Genomic DNA, 15,765 nt, shown 5'->3' with positions numbered 1-15,765 from the left:
AGGCTCAGATGTAACCAGCCTAACTCAACACATCAGCCAGCTGATTATTAGAATCAGGTGTGCTACATTAGGGTTGCAGCAAAAAACTTCCAGGAAGGTAGTTCTCTGGGAACAGGGTTGGAGAGTCCTGCCATAAATGTGTGTGATCATCAATGCTTTCATACACTGTAGCCTTCAAAGAGGTGGTTTGGTTGGCTACTGTACTGTAGAGCAGTGTACTGGAAGCTTCTCTGTCCATGGACTATGGGTTGTCTGGTCCATGTAAAATCCTGCTACTTTGAGCATGCCTGTGGGTTCTGTGTGAGTTTAAGGGGGTGCAGGGGTGAGGGAGAGCTGGTGAGACAGAGATGAGGAAGGGCTGGTGAGAGAAGGTTTCAGTCAACTGTTCTGTGGTGTGGAACCATCTTTTGCTGATCCAGTCCAGACTCTGTTTGAGAAGTCCTGGTGTGTGACTTACCGCCATGGCTTTAACACACTGACCACAACTCAGATGGACCTCTCTCGCTCTCTCTCGCTCTCTCTCGCTCTCTCTCTCGCTTTCTCTCGCTTTCTCTCTTGCTTTCTCTCTCGCTTGCTCTCGCTCTTTAACTATCTATCCCCTCACTTCTTTCTATCTGTTTTTCCCCGTCTCCCCTCACTTCATCCTCCCTCTCGCTCTCTCGCTCTCTTTTTCAGTGTTTGGATATTTGATTTCCGCCCCTGTTGTTACTTTATGAGGGCTGAAGCTAAGAGGAATGAAATTTTGGCTTTGGCAACTGAGCTTCAGCAGAGCAGCACCATTGACAGCTTTGCACTCTGGTCTGTAAGTCCTGGGAAGCACACACTCTCTCCCCCCCACACACACACACACACACACACACACACACACACACACACACACACACACACACACACACACACACACACACACACACACACACACACACTCATTCTGGAGTGTGTTTTTATCATACCGTAGTGGTAACGTGTTGGTGTCGGCCGAGGTTGTGACTAGGTGTTCATCTGGTCTTGGTGTCAATGTGCTCAGCTGCATGTGTGTCAGTCGAAGCACCCAGCTGTGGTCAGGGTGTCTGGATGACGCACATGCTGTGCTGCAGGAGCACCTGGGGCCTGCGGCACGTGTCTGCGCGTTCATCGGAGGTTCACTCATCTTGACAGGAGGGGTGATTAGAGACAGTCTCTGTTTTGGTAAAAACAACAAGACAACTCAGATAGTCATCTGCGTAACAGCCTCGGAGGTAACGTCCATCGGTCAAACGAGGAACGGCTGGACACCACATGATGTTGCAGGCGGCGGTGGGTCTTCTGCGCTCACCCTGGCGTTGTGGAAGGCTGCAGAGCGTGCTGGGATGCAGGTCTGGAGGGAAACGAGGGCGGCGGGAGAGGGAGAGATGTCAGATTCAGACGGGCTCCTGTGTCTCTAGATAAACTGTGAGTAGCAGACATCAAAGCAGGTATCAGATGGCATATCTGCCATTCATGTCCCCCCTTCAGATGTGTGTGTGTGTGTGAGAGAGAGTGTGTGTAGCCCGTTTATCACTTGAACACACTTCAACCGCAGGCTGAAAGACAGTGTTGTTCTTTGCAGAACAGGCATATCAATATTTACACACACAGACCCGCATCTCACGCCAGTCTGAGAGGAGAAAGGGAGGGGTGGAGGGAGGGGTGGAGGGAGGGAGGGATGGAGGTGGAAATGGTGCCATCTAGATGGAGATGTTTACCGGAAAGCAACACAAACAAATATGAGCAGTTTTCCTTTTGATCCATGCCACAGGGATATCAAGTACTGCCTACAGTAAGGCTTGTATTTCTTACCCAACATGTGTGCTGTGTGTCTGTGTATGGTGTTTGATCTGTAGCTACTGGTGCCAAGCCTAATATTCCCCTCTGGGATCAATAAAACATTTTCTGTGATAGATATTAGATCATCTTGAATTTCTCCACAGTGGGAAGGGAGATACTTCTGGTTTGTGTGTGTGTGTGTAGCACCTCCACACCTGGGGGTCTCAGGTTTCATGTAATGTATGTGTCTGTCTGCTGTGCACCTGGACTTCTGTGTTTGTGCTTTGAGAGGACGCCCACTGCTGATAGCTGACAAACACACACACACACACACACACACACACAGGTGTGCAGGTGCACAGGGGAGGTGTTTACGTGTGTCTGAGCCCCACTGGCCCTGCTGAAGGCTGATATCTTATCCAGAAGGAGGACAGACTGGACTTCAGATTCCTTCATTAAATCAAAACAAATCCAACTTTATTTGTAAAGCCCCTTTCTACAAGAAAAGTCACAGAGGGCTTTGCACATGCCCATAGAACAATACCTAAATCAATCTATACCTCTCAAAAAAGACACAACAAAAACTCCCAGGGATGCTTAAATGGAAGGTGTCTCTGTGAAGGGGGGTGGGCACATTCAGTGTGGCCTTGGTGTATACAGGGGACCCCCCCCCCCTACTTTCCTCCACCCTTCCCTGCTGCCCCCTTCTTGTTGGCCTGTATGACACCAATCAGAAATATAAACATACGTCATGACAAAAACACACCGTGCCAGTGCAACAGATCGCATACACACACATCCACTCTGCACGCAGACACACATTTACACACACACACACACACACACACACACACACACACACACACACACACACACACACACACACACACACACACACACAGACTCACAGGGGTCCAATTGACAGGGTCACATTTGGGAGGTGCTCCCAAAGTCTGGATCATTTTACCAGTGTAAATATTAGTCAGTGTCAGGGACGTTTATGTTGTTATGGTGCAACGTCAACTGCTCCAGTTCCTCTGGCCGTGAGCGTAACCTTGGCTCCTATCCTCCTCTCACACTCAGTCCTCATCCCTTCTTCTCCTCTCCTCCGTGTTCTCAAGTTATCACCATGTTTGATTCTCGACTTTTCTCCTTTCCCTCTCCCGACCATTCTCTTCATTCCTTCCAATGACTTTCTTTTTTTGAATCCCTTTTCCTACTTAAATCGCCCGTTTTTTTTTTGTTGGTATCTCTCCATCCTCCCTTTCCCTGGTCCCAGCCCAAACCAGGCCATGTTTGGAAGTTTATGTGAAACACACACACACACACTCTCTCCCTCTCTCTCTCTCTCTCTCTGAACAACCCTTCAGGACAGACAGGAGTCCGCTGCAGGCAGTGTCCTCTCTCTCTGAGGGCAGGCCAGCCTCTCTCCTCTGTGTATGTCCCCCTTCACACCAGCTTCATATACATGCTGATGAATGAGCCCATGCTGGCCCGCTCTGTGGCATGGATTCAAGTGGAGGAGCTGGGGTTAGCATTGTTTAAGAGCACTATTTTACACATGCTCAACAGATTAACTACATTTCCCAGCAATCCCCATCCTGCTGTCAGTCAACCTGCACTGAACTGTTAAGCCATGTTAGGCTGTTGTACAAAGGAACTGAACTTCAGAGAAAGAATTGGAGTAAACACAGTTTACATTAAATAATTCAGTTATTTTTAAACTAATCACTCTTGTGACTTGACAACCCCACCTGGCAGATTCCAGATATGTTTATTAATTGACATGTAAGAGTTTTGAAGCATGTCTAAATGTTAAAAAGAGAATGAGTATTAAACTTATACAGACATATCTTCCCTAAATCTTTTCTGTACAAACAAAAAGAAGGAAGTCAGTTTTTCTCTTGGCGATGGGAGATGTAAACAGTATTCATTAGGCTATTAAGGCAAGGGGACATGTATATACAGAGGAATATAAAACAAATGTCAGAAGTAGAGTAAAACAGAATTGAACCAAGAATAAAATATGTTCATGAAAAGTTAAACACTAGTGTGCTGGTTTATTGTTTGGATATTTATTGAGACAAAGTAGAGCAATGAATCCAATTTCATAAAGCAACAAAAGAACAGCTATAAGTCATTATGTTTAGCAAACCTCACTTAATTCGAGAAAGTTATAAATATACAGGTTGGATTGGTTAATGTGTGTTAACAAGAATCACAGGGACAGTGAGCAGTAACTGAGTGGTATTTAGCAATGTGGAAACGATTCTAACAAATGTGAAATGCAGGTGAAGAAAAAAAAAAAGAAAAAAAGTGACAACTTTGATGAACATCTGTGATAAACAGAAGGTGCCTTTCCCTTTAAGAACACAGTGTACAGTGAAGCCCTAATTAGAGTGAAAGTGAATCAGAAGAAGTGATTTGGAGAACGTCCAAAAGACAAACTGAGGTGGGTTTGTTGCTGTCATTTTTGTCCTAAAAGCTTTAAAAGAGGATCTGAATAAAAGAAAATAAATACATACAATTTAATGATTGGTTGGTTAGACGTACTATATACACAGAAAAATGAGTAATTCACCATTGCGCAACCACAAAATTGCCCATATATATTCAAACCATGTAAGTATCATATATGTTATGTGAATATCTGCAGTAATATGGAAAATAAGGTAAACTATAATATGGTATATTACTGAGTTTAAACTACTGGACATCCAGTCTGGGTTAAGGCCACTGGTTCAAAGTGCATTTGCTAGAGGGCTAGCTCAAGCATCTTCAACTAGATCTGATAGCTCACACAGGATGGGGGGCGCTAGGGCCCCGCTCCCAATAATGCCCTCCCACCCCCCCTCTCCCCTCCAGCCTGCAGCCTCCCCCACACAGCTGGAGCAGGACGCAGGAAGGGCTGAGAGGATGGGGTTAGGCTTGGTACCGAGCCTGTGGATTCATGACTAGAGAGATCAATGCAGTGGAATATTTACGTGTCATCTCAGTGTTGTCATCATCTTGTGTTGGTGCTTGATATCGGATACAAAATCAAACTATTTGTATGAAAAAGGATGAGTAGTCCTATTTCACAGTCATGGTGACGACATGCCAAATGCCTGATGGGATGTGTTGGACTAGAAACCAAACCTGCCAATTGTTTGCAGACAGGTTAAAGCATAAGGGTTAAAATAAGTTTGTCATGATTGGGCAAAAAAATAAAAAATAAAAATGAACTCAGAAAATAAATATTTCACGATATTTCTCAGTTTCCGAAGACGTAAGAATATTTTTTTGCAACTAAAACAAAAGTGTCAGTCTCTTGCAACGGTATAATTGTTTAACTCTATAAATATAATTTATATTGTTTTTTGTCTTCCTTTCGTTCTCTCTCTCATTCTTTCTCTTTGACACCATGGAATCCTCCTCTTGCGGAAACACGTGCGCGCACACACACACACACGCGCGAGCTCTCCTCACTTGCAGACGAACTGGTCCACAGTTTTGGTGCAGCGCTTGCACTTGACGTAGCAGCACCAGTGGAACTTACAGTGACACCTCTCCACTATCTGGGCCTTGTACTGGTCGTAACCCCGCCCACAGCACATGAGCTCGCACCCATCCATCCCCTCAGAGGTCTTGTTGCAGAGCCGGCCCACGGTGCCCAGGGAGCCGGTGCTCTGGTCGGCCAGGCAGTAGTCTGGGCTGCTGTCGATGTAGACCAGGTCGTTGCTGGTGGGGGCGTTGAACTTGCTGTGCTGCTGGACCAGCTTGCCTCGCGAGTTGAGCTTCATGGAGGCGGCGCTGTCGTACTTCTCCTTGAGGGCGTCGCCCACCTTGCGGAAGTCGGCCAGCTGCAGCCAGCAGGTCTTCAGGCTGCAGGAGCCGGACACGCCGTGACACTTACAGGAGACGTGGGCCAGGTCCGACACAGTCTGGGGGGGACACGGGGAGGGGGGGGGGGTTAGAACCAACAGCTACTGGAAGACAGTACAAGGTTGGAACATGGAACAGGATGTTAATGACAAGGTCTCTCTCTAAAAAGGAAAACGCTAAATTGATCACATGACTCGTAAAGCTTCCTGTCTCCGTGTCTCTGTCAGAGATGGCGAAAGTACACACATGCTTCATTCACTCAAGTAGAAGTACGGATATTTGTGTAAAAAATGTAACGAGTGAAATTAAAAGTTGTCTGAAAAATAAATAGTGAAGTAAAGTATTGATACCAGAAAAGTCTTTGTACTTCGTTACTTTTCATCTCTGGTCTTGGTTTTCTTTGTGTTTGTGTTTGTGTGGGAGTGTGTGTGTGTGTCCGAGCATGGATCAGGGCGTATTCAAAACCAGTAACTCATGAGGAAGATACCACATGATGTTGTCCATATCCCTGATCGTTGCTTGAACACAAAGTCCTGTCTCTCTGACTGACTGAGATGAGACCAAGTCATAGCAGCCCTCCTCTGGCAGCGCATTCCCTTTGAATTGGTTTCAAGGCGTTTGGAAAGGACTACAAACCCCAGCCGTCATGATTCCATCTCTAGAGAGATCAAAGCCTTGTGAAGGAGAGACCAGACTGAGCTGTTAGCCAGATGATGAACTGATAGAACACTCATCTGATTGACCTGGATTCTCTCGCTCCCCCTCAAAGTCTCTGTAACTCTTTCTGTCTCCCTCTCTCTGTCTCTGTCTCTCTCTCTCTCTCTCTGTCTCTCTCTCTCTCTCTCTGTCTCTCTCTCTGTCTCTCTCTCTGTCTCTCTCTCTGTCTCTCTCTCTGTCTCTCTCTCTGTCTCTCTCTCTGTCTCTCTCTCTGTCTCTCTCTCTCTCTGTCTGTCTCTCTCTCTGTCTGTCTCTCTCTCTGTCTCTCTCTCTCTGTCTCTCTCTCTGTCTCTCTCTCTGTCTCTCTCTCTGTCTCTCTCTCTGTCTCTCTCCCTCTCTCTGTCTCTCTCCCTCTCTGTCTCTCTCCCTCTCCCTCTCTGAGTCTCTCTCCATGTCTCCAGGTCTCTCTCTCTCTGCCTGTCCTCTCTGTCCAAAGAGCAACAATAGAAACATAAAGGTTGATGTGTATATGCATGTGTGTGTGTGTGTGTGTGTGTGTGTGTGTGCGTGCGTGCATGGTTGCGTGTGTGTGTGTGTGTGTGCCAGGCTCACCCTCCTCCCTGCCTCGTTGTTGTGGATGTTCATCTGCAGCCTGGAGCTTTCGTACGAGCCTTTGGGGAAGCTCTTCTCCCTCTCGCGCGCGTCCACAAACTCCTTGGAGAACCTGTAGCCGTACATGAGGTTGTCGCCGCAGCCGCCCCACAGCCAATCGCGCGGCAGGTCCTTGGGGCGCGCCGCGCGGCTGCAGCCGCAGCTGGAGAGCTCCCCCTCTCTGCAGGCGCGGCTCACCGCGTTCACCACCCCCGCTGCGCTGATGGCATAGGTGAACGCCGTCTCTCTGCTTCCTGTACTCACACACACAAACACACACAGGAGGTATATCAGTAAATCAAGGAGATGTTCAAAGACTTTGACAAGTGCTGTGCATCACAGTCAACTGACAACACAGGTAGTCAGTGGTGCAAACTGTAGTCAGTAGATACTTTATTGCGCCAGGTAAGCATGAATGATGCCAATCTAAGGCCTTCCCCCACAGTTCTCAGCTCCCAGTCTCCAGCCAGACATGTGGTGGCAGTCTTGGGAGCAGGCCAGAAAGATCACAGCGCCCTCCTGTGGTCGCTCGGAATCACAGCAGCTCAACTCCAAACGGAAAGAACATTCACTCTCTCTCCGTCTCTCTGCTCTTTCAGTATCAGCTTCTCCACAGCACAATTCTCACAGGACACAGTATGTGTGTGTGCCCGCGCATGGAGAGGAAAACAGAGATGGAGTGATTGAATGCTGAAGGATGAAGAGGGGACAGTGGAGTACAAGTCTCTGTGCTCTCGTACAAGAGCAGGGCCGATACAAAATAAAGCCCATGGCCCGTATACCTACTGGCCCAGCGCCCCATGTCCTGATGACTATAGCAGAGACTGAAAACTACAGAGGTAAAGAGAGACGCGAAGACAGAGAGATCTAAAGGTGGAAAGAGAGAGAGTGTGAGGGAAAGAGAGAGTGAGAGGGAATGACGGAGAACATGAGAGGGAGGGAATGCGCAAGAGCGATAACGAGGGAGAGCAAAAGAGGGAGAGAAAGAGGGAGAGAGCAAGAGTGACAGTGAGAGAAAGAACGAGGGAGAGGAAGGGAAAAAAGGAGATAGAAAGATGGAGGGAAAAGGATAGTGAGGACGAGAAAGTGTGCGTAAGAGAGAGAGAGAGAGAAAGACAGAGAGAAAAAGAGCGTTAGAGAGAGTGAAAGATGGAGGGAAAAAGAGAGAGAGAGAAAGTGAAGGAATCCTGTCCAGATGGGAAACCTGGGTGACAGCAGGGTCGGCCAAGGGGGGAAAAAGGTTATTAGTTTCGTACAACTTCAAACCCGGCGGAGGAGATTGGCCTAATAGCGGAACTGTCGACAGACAAGCTGTCATCTCCCCTGGACTGCCTCACTCCTACCTAGAGCAGCCCTGGCTCCAACCTCCAGGAGCCTCCCCTCTCCCCCCCAGCCGGCTGCCTCGTCCACCCCACCCTAGGGCCTGCAGAGGCGGGCAGGGAACGAGAGGCCGCTCCCCTCCCCTGGAAGTCAGTCCTAAATCAGCAGCAGCAGCAGCAGCTCAGACAGGGGGAGGACATGTTTACTTGGCCCAGAGAGGCGCTGAGATAGGAGCGATGGAGGGAGATGATGGAGGGAGAGGAGGAGGAGAGCTGATGATGGGGTTTCTATGAAGACTGATCCGTAGGAGCACAGAGGAGCCATGGATACCAAGACACACTCAGCTGGAAGGTTCTTCCAACTGACATATGCAAAAACACCCGCACCCCCATGCACAAACACTTTTTTTTAAGGTTGCTTATTCATTCAAAATCTTACTTCTCCAGATACCTTGCCAGGATCAAAGCCCCTCCATCTAATTGAATGAGAAAGTAATTACGGCTAAATGCCATTAGACTTAACCTTTACAAGGATGCCTGTGGTTAAGTCATAGCCATTGCAGAGCATGTTAAATGCTAAGCAAGAACAATGCACAAATAACTCCCTTCACACACACACACACACACACAAATACTTTCCTTCCCTCTCCCTCATGTTCTGTGACAAGGAGATGTATTGGGCTGCACGCACCACAATCCCATTTCCTATAAATAAAGGGTTGACTTGGTGCCTGGGTGTGTGTGTGTGTGTGAATGTTCGTCAATCTTCTATAAGTCCGAGGGGCGATGCTGTTCCTCCCTGCTGGGGGAGTCAGGAGCTGTTTGCTCAGCCTGAAGCCACGAGAGATTTATCTGTGGAGCCCACCTCTCCTCTCCCCTACCCGATCCCCCATTTATACTAACTAGGACTCATCGGGTGAACAGAGGAGGAGAGACAGATGCATGTCAGAGATAGAGAACCGCACCACTACCCATGCGCTCCCAGGTTTGGTAACACTCTTAAACCCCTTATCCACCAATCTGGTTTGAGGGCCTGTTCGGAACCGATGCCCAATCTCAAATCATCATGTTTCGACAGCAAAAAGAACCAGCTCCCGGCCAGGAAAACTGGTTCCAGAGCTGCACCGACTCCCAGCTGGTGTAGAATCGTTCCACTTACATCAGGGGCTGGGGCCCAGGATTATCGTGGCCAACCAAGACTGAATTTGTGACCAGCTTTCTTTTTTTTTTTTTAACAGCTTCAGCGAAGAACTTAGTGATGGTGCTTCTACTTGGGCTTCAGTAACAGCTTGGACGTCAAATTTAAATAGTGATCTGAGGAGGAGACAAACTGTCTCCTTGTGCTGTGGTCCTCGGAGGAAATAACATTGCATTTCGACGAACCTAACGCGAGATGGCTACCGCGGGGATCGACAGAAACGTTGAACAAGTAAACCACAAACAAAACAAGTTGCTGGATTCTTCCACTGCTGTGAAACAGCACTAGCAACATCTCCGAACCAGAACTAGGTCATGTTGGTGGAAAGGGGGTATTAGAGCGCTTAGGAGCAGTGTCATCACCGCAGTGCAGAATGATACTGCTATACTTAAGAGTGTGTGTATGGGAATGTGGGATGGAGAGTGTCCTGTAGTTGATGATTGAACAATTCAGTATGTGTGTGCATCGGTGCGTGTGTGTGTGTGTGCCCTCTCTTACCTATCTGCATCACCCTGCCAAAGACAGAGGAGTTGTCCACCGTGCTGCAGTTCCACCTGCGGTGGCGGAACTGGAACTGGCATTCCCGGATCCCCGTCTTGGCGCCCTCGCCGATGTACTGCATGTGGTCCTGGTAGAGCTGGCACAGCTTCTTCTGGCCCTGGGACAGCCCCAGCAGCTGGCTGCACAGGGGCTGGGCGCCGATGATGTAGGCCTCTGGGATCAGGAGGGGATTCATGGCCAGAGACCTGCACACACAGCAGACACACACAGGGGAGAGAGGGAGGGGGGGGAGAGAGAGAGACAGGACTGTTAGTGTGGTGGAGATGACCCCCCCCCCCCCCCGCCCCCCCCTTTTCCTCCCTCTCTCTCATACAAACGTGCGCACACGGACTTATAAGCACACACACACACACCAAGGTGTGTGTTGTCTGTTGCTTGGTGGACAGGTCAGGAGATGAGGGTAACCAGACAGAAGGCACAAGCGTTTGGATTAGAGCCAGGGGGACAATTACAGCAGGCCATCTCCAAGACCCCCCCCACCCCGCTAAACGACCCGAGCCCTCGAGAGCAGGACAATTAGCCCCCCACCGTAACCTGATATACTGGGGAAACAAACCACCCAGAGGAGGGGGTTGGGGGGGGGGGGGTTCAGAAAACACACACACACACACCTTACCGGCCCCACTCAACCCTGACACACTCAAATCATTCGCACCTGCATGTCATCTACAGGAGGAGATGCAGAGACCTGCGCACACGCACACACACAAGATTGCAATATACATTTCTCATTGTTGTTAGCTGTAATTTTAAAGGATTCTAAAGATTAGATCCTATCCAAGTTCCTGTCCACTCTCCAGTCAATGTTGAGTTTTTCTGCAATATCAGTCGATTCCTATTAAAGTTAAAACATTTTTTTTTAAAAGAACCACTCCAACTTTCCGGTAACCTCTGCTGCTGATAATTAAGAGGCTGTAGGGAACCCACACAGACACACACACAAATGGGATCTGATCTGATTTTCTCCGTGTTTCTATGGAGACCTGTAAACAGCAAGCTCCTGTATCAAATCTACTCCGTTTGTCTCCAAGCTGCATGTTCAAATTTAGATTTTTCTCCTAATAGCAACAGGACGTGTGCTATACACACACACACTCACTCACACACACTCCTACAAAGTTGGTGCCTGCACATATTTGGATGTGTACTCAAAAACCACGACATTCTACGTTTTATATAATATTCATCATTTTGGTTTGGCAATACATGGGAAAATAAAAAAGGAGGAAAAAGCGCTCTATCTAAAAGAACTTGTGTGCTCCGGTCAGCATGTTACATGGGTTTGTGTGCGGTGGAGTTGAACTGCGGAACGTTCATGAGCACACGGAGCGATAAACTCACTTTATGGTTTGAGCAAGACAGGCAGTGACGAGCCATCGAGTTTGGAAACATTGTGACGAAAAAGAAAAAAAAAAGAAAGATAAGATTTCTTTAAGCCATCAGACCCGTTTTTCATTTGTTTGTGGGCAACGTACGGTCGACTCGTTAGAAACACACAGCCTCACACATACAGTACACACACAGACACACCTACTGCACACACACACCTACACATCTATCCGTGCTCCAAAGCCACAAAAACACCCACACCCAACGAAATCAAGCCAGCTTACTAAGCTACACACACACACACACACACGGCAGGGAATAGAGAATACGTACCACCAGGAGTTGGCCTCCACCACGACCTGCATGAGCAGGGTCAGGAGTGTGAGGGCAAAGACACAGTGTCTGGAGTCCAGCACCCCGCCTGAGGGCCACCAGGCACGCAGTGCCAGGGGCCGACACACACAGCCCAGCCTTGGATACATAGTGGAGTCGATCTGGGAGAGGGGAACATTAGCAGCCGTCAGAAGGCATCCGACCAGAGAGGTGTGTGCGCGTGTGGGGAGGGGGGTATTTATGACAACGTACATCACAAACGACACCGTATCTGAAACGTATATAATATTATTCTCTCTGTGCAGGGGTGTGTTTGGGTGTGAGTGAGTAAATGTGTGTGTGTGTGTGTGAGAGAGAGAGAGAGAGACAATCCTGAGGGCACAGTGTGAATCACATCGGACTGATAGATGAGGAACCAGGGACAATACAATGGCCTTCAAACACGTGGACATTCCTGCAGCAGAAGATTCCCTTTACTCAAAGGTGGCATTCTTCTATTCAACTGCACTTAAAGCTCGAGACAGAGAGCAAGCCAGCGAAAGAAAGAAAAAGCGAAAGAAAGGACGCTGACGTCTTTTGAAAGATAAATTGATATCTTGCACGGAAGAGCTTCTTCATTTCGTATTAAAAAAATATTTTGCAGATTTAATGCGTTTTTAGATTTTACAATTAAGGAATTTTTCCATTGCCTAACATTCGCAGGCACGCGTGAAGCAAAATGTAAATATTAGTCAGCTGATGAATTATTTTGGCGTCTCCTCAAGTTGGCGTATAGAAACGATTTAAAACACGAATTACGCAATAATGGACAACGTTGGTTCGATCCGATTCAACCGCGTAACTGGCTAAAAGAAACCCGTCAAATTTTTTCATTCGTTCGTTATCAGCTCACTATTATTTCAGTTGCTCTCATTATAATAACAGACATGTAGGTTATTTTGGTATATTCCTTGCAACAACAACAAAAAAAAATCTTACGTGTGTAGGTTAACAAAACCAACAGCACTGACTAGACCAAGTTGTGCAATATTTTATAACGTTTAATTCCGTTTTTTCCAAATCTACCTTTAGTTTCAGGAACATAGCCTTTAGAATAGTCTACTTTGAAAACTCCTTTAGGGCCTTCCACATCAAAGCAACAGTAGGCCTAAATGCTCCAAACTAGCCTACCTTACTTTTTAGTCAATTATTTTCGAACCTATAAAATGTATGGTCTCGTCATATTAGAACGTTTAAAGGTTTACATGTAAAAGAATAACAGCGTATCAGTTATATGCACTAGGCCTATACAACGGAATACAAGTTAATTGCTTATAATAGCCTGATTTATTATAATTAATGTAGGCATACAACAGCCGACAACAATGAGTTAAAATCATTTGTCTTCAATTTTCCAAAGATGGGCACAAACTGCCAGACACTGAGTTCGGGGGCATAGGCATTACGAGCGGGGTGATTTGTCACGCTGTATATTTTCCAGAGTTGAGTTGTCGAGACCGGGCTTGCTTAATACTCATTATAGACGAGGCCAAGTTCACCATCACTCACCCAACAACACACCCATGCGAACACGCACACACACACACACACAACCATGTGCTTTCAGTTTGCGCACAGCCTCACTGTGGGCTAAGTTCCCTTGTCTTTCCTATTCTTCCATTAGGCCAATAAAAAAGACGATGGTCTGTTGGTTACCGCGCGCCGTGCATTAAACTGACATCAAATGTGAATGTCAATTTTCTTCTACGTGGGAAGCAATTCTCAGTTGTAGTTTTATTACCTTCAGAATATGCGAAACTTCTATAAACCGGAATTGTCGTAGGCAAAGTTTTGTAGGCTATTCTAGGCCAATACGGAGATCCAGAGGGCGCGTGACCCTTTCGTTGTGGCACGGAAAAACTCTCCGCGAGGCCTTTACTTCATTTAGGTTGGCTAGAAGTAGCAAATGAGGATGTCTAGGCTGTGAATCCTTTAACCTGCAAAACCAGGCGACGCGATCTATCGTCATCATCGTTTGTACAAGTGTATCAAATTATCAGACAATTGTTCAAAAGTCAACCATCTTTCCAACTACAGCGTGCTTTTGAATTTGAAATTGTATACGCAATATGCTACTCTATGGGTTAATGAAGAAATAGGATTTGATCAGATTAAATGCATTTAAGAACTGGGCGGCCTACTTGGTTAATTGCACAGTTCATAGATATACATTTATATTAAGCCTATCCAATCCGGGTCACATGTGTTGCATAATTGCTGCAATAGTTTACATGGGTGGAAATAATAGGTACCAATAAAACCATTTTAGAAAATATAAGCTATTCATTTCAAGCCACAAGTTGTTGTTTTTTTATCAGTTAAAAAAGCATATGTTTAGAGGGTATCAGAATATTTCTAAACCTATAAGTTTTAAAAAATTGTGTTTAATTTAAGAATAAATTGCATGATAATTGCTTGCGCATGTTCATTATGCCAAAAAAGAAATAGCGGATCTCCATTGGAAAAATATTAGTTGTCACGCACGCTTTCCAACGTCAACGTTGACATGGGCCACAATGAACCTACGGGGCTAAAATGTTCTGTTGTAGGCTATGTAACGTATTAAATCAACGAACTACATTCCAATCACTTAAATTATGAATGGTCGCGGAGGTAGCTTTACTTTGCCAGAAGAGGGAGCCAGTTACTTCGCTTTGTTGCAGACAAGAAGCAAGTAGACTCTAGCAGGCCAAGACAGAGAGAGCAAGATTGTGAAAACTCTTTGCAAGCATTACAAATTAAAACATATGGTTCTCGTTTGACAATGCGCAAAGGGCTGTATTGAAATGAATGGCCATAATGACTAAGCAAATAGCCTCCAGTGTTCTTGACGGACCCTAATTCCTTTTATCGAACGAAATTATGGGAAAATGTAATTAATGCACAAGTCATTTTTATGCATTTAACATCAAGATATAGCCATTATACGTATTATGTGGTATTTCTAAAACTGCCCTTGACCCCCTCATACTCACCTAGGTGAACAGCGTGCGCGACTGGAACAATAATCCACTTTTGGAAATGATGATCACCTGAATAATTCCAATGCAGTCCCTGGTGAATTTAAGTCTACTTTCTTTCCTGGAGCAGGCCACGGGTTTTGTACTATCCAAAGAGTACTACCGAGATCGAGCTGGACGGTAAAGTGTCCGATTTATGTTGAATAACGGTGATGATGACAATGGCCCTGCAGCTGATGGGGCTTGGTGTTGGTAGACTTGCATGGGCGATAGGTAATCAGTGAACGCGCTCCTTGCGCGAGACTGGAGAGAGGACAGCTTGTGAAGAGAGCAGGCTGCTATTTACAATGTCCAAAAGCAATCGGAATAATTAGTGCCTTTAACAAACGTGGGCGTGATTTAGCGGAAACACTTAATGACAAATAAAACATTCACAGGAAACTTGATGCCTCTGGCAAGAAACGTCAGCAGTAAACTTTTGCCGGTTTTCTCAAGGCTAGTGGCCTACTTTTTCTCCGAAGTTCCCATTCAAAGTGTAAAGGCAACAGAGATGTAGAAATGTGTCAAACAAGTAAACGAACAAAAAGCGTGCAGAGAGAGATTAGATCCAACCGTTGACACCTTCACTTCAGAGCGCTTCTACCTGCGGACACATTCACAGTGGGGTCCTCGCCACAAACGCGAGTTTCTTAACTCATCCTCCATTCTGCATGAACTCCAACTCGGCCAAATCCGCAATCCTACAATGAAAATCCTACAATGAAAAATCGTAAAAATCTTTAGTTAGCGGGAAAAAATGTGAATCGAAAACGATCGAAAATACTCTCCAAACTCGCTCGTGAAGGTGTATCTCCAAACGACGAGTTGAGTGAGTGCGCGCATGAGAGATGGGTCGGCGAGTGAAGATCTGCGTCTTTAGAGGAGCTTGGAGCCTACCCTTTTCTCAGCCCGCGTCTGTGTGTTGAAGTGCAGAGAAGTGGTGCGGACTCCTTTTCCCCCTGTCACCTGCCTCGTCGCCTCCTCTTCTCAAACTAGCAAACCGCACCACTGATGCGCGGCGCAAAGCTTC

At 46.6% G+C, this 15,765-nt stretch overlaps 1 protein-coding gene across 4 annotated transcripts; it reads right to left on the bottom strand.

Annotated features, from left to right (window-relative positions):
• Window positions 1–3,810: 3,810 nt before the first annotated feature.
• On the bottom strand, window positions 3,811–15,765 carry LOC134019271 (protein Wnt-5a-like). Of its 4 annotated transcripts, XM_062459972.1 has the most exons (6): window positions 15,633–15,730; window positions 14,712–15,450; window positions 11,698–11,858; window positions 9,973–10,220; window positions 6,919–7,211; window positions 3,811–5,708 (listed from the first exon to the last, which is right to left on the bottom strand). In XM_062459972.1, exons 3-6 carry the CDS (start codon window positions 11,844–11,846, stop codon window positions 5,250–5,252), a joined length of 1,149 nt encoding a protein of 382 aa, XP_062315956.1. In that variant the 5' UTR covers window positions 11,847–11,858; window positions 14,712–15,450; window positions 15,633–15,730; the 3' UTR covers window positions 3,811–5,249. The 4 variants fall into 4 exon arrangements, with proteins under 4 accessions (XP_062315956.1, XP_062315957.1, XP_062315955.1 ...); XM_062459973.1 differs by lacking the exon at window positions 14,712–15,450 and having other exon boundaries at window positions 15,633–15,765; XM_062459971.1 differs by lacking the exon at window positions 15,633–15,730 and having other exon boundaries at window positions 14,712–15,626.

This window comes from Osmerus eperlanus, chromosome 4 (genome assembly GCF_963692335.1).
Source record: "Osmerus eperlanus chromosome 4, fOsmEpe2.1, whole genome shotgun sequence".
In the NCBI taxonomy this organism is placed as follows: domain Eukaryota; kingdom Metazoa; phylum Chordata; class Actinopteri; order Osmeriformes; family Osmeridae; genus Osmerus; species Osmerus eperlanus.
The sequence above is the reverse complement of the archived record's forward strand: the minus strand, read 5'-3'. Positions and strand labels throughout refer to the sequence as shown.

Excerpts from the sequence above, each read along its gene's own strand:
- LOC134019271 (XM_062459973.1), bottom strand. The coding sequence starts at position 11,846 with ATGTATCCAAGGCTGGGCTGTGTGTGTCGGCCCCTGGCACTGCGTGCC. Across the intron at positions 10,221-11,697 it reads GTGGAGGCCAACTCCTGGTG|GTCTCTGGCCATGAATCCCC; the intron begins GTACGTATTCTC and ends CTGTGTGTGCAG. Across the intron at positions 5,709-6,918 it reads ACAACGAGGCAGGGAGGAGG|ACTGTGTCGGACCTGGCCCA; the intron begins GTGAGCCTGGCA and ends TGTCCCCCCCAG.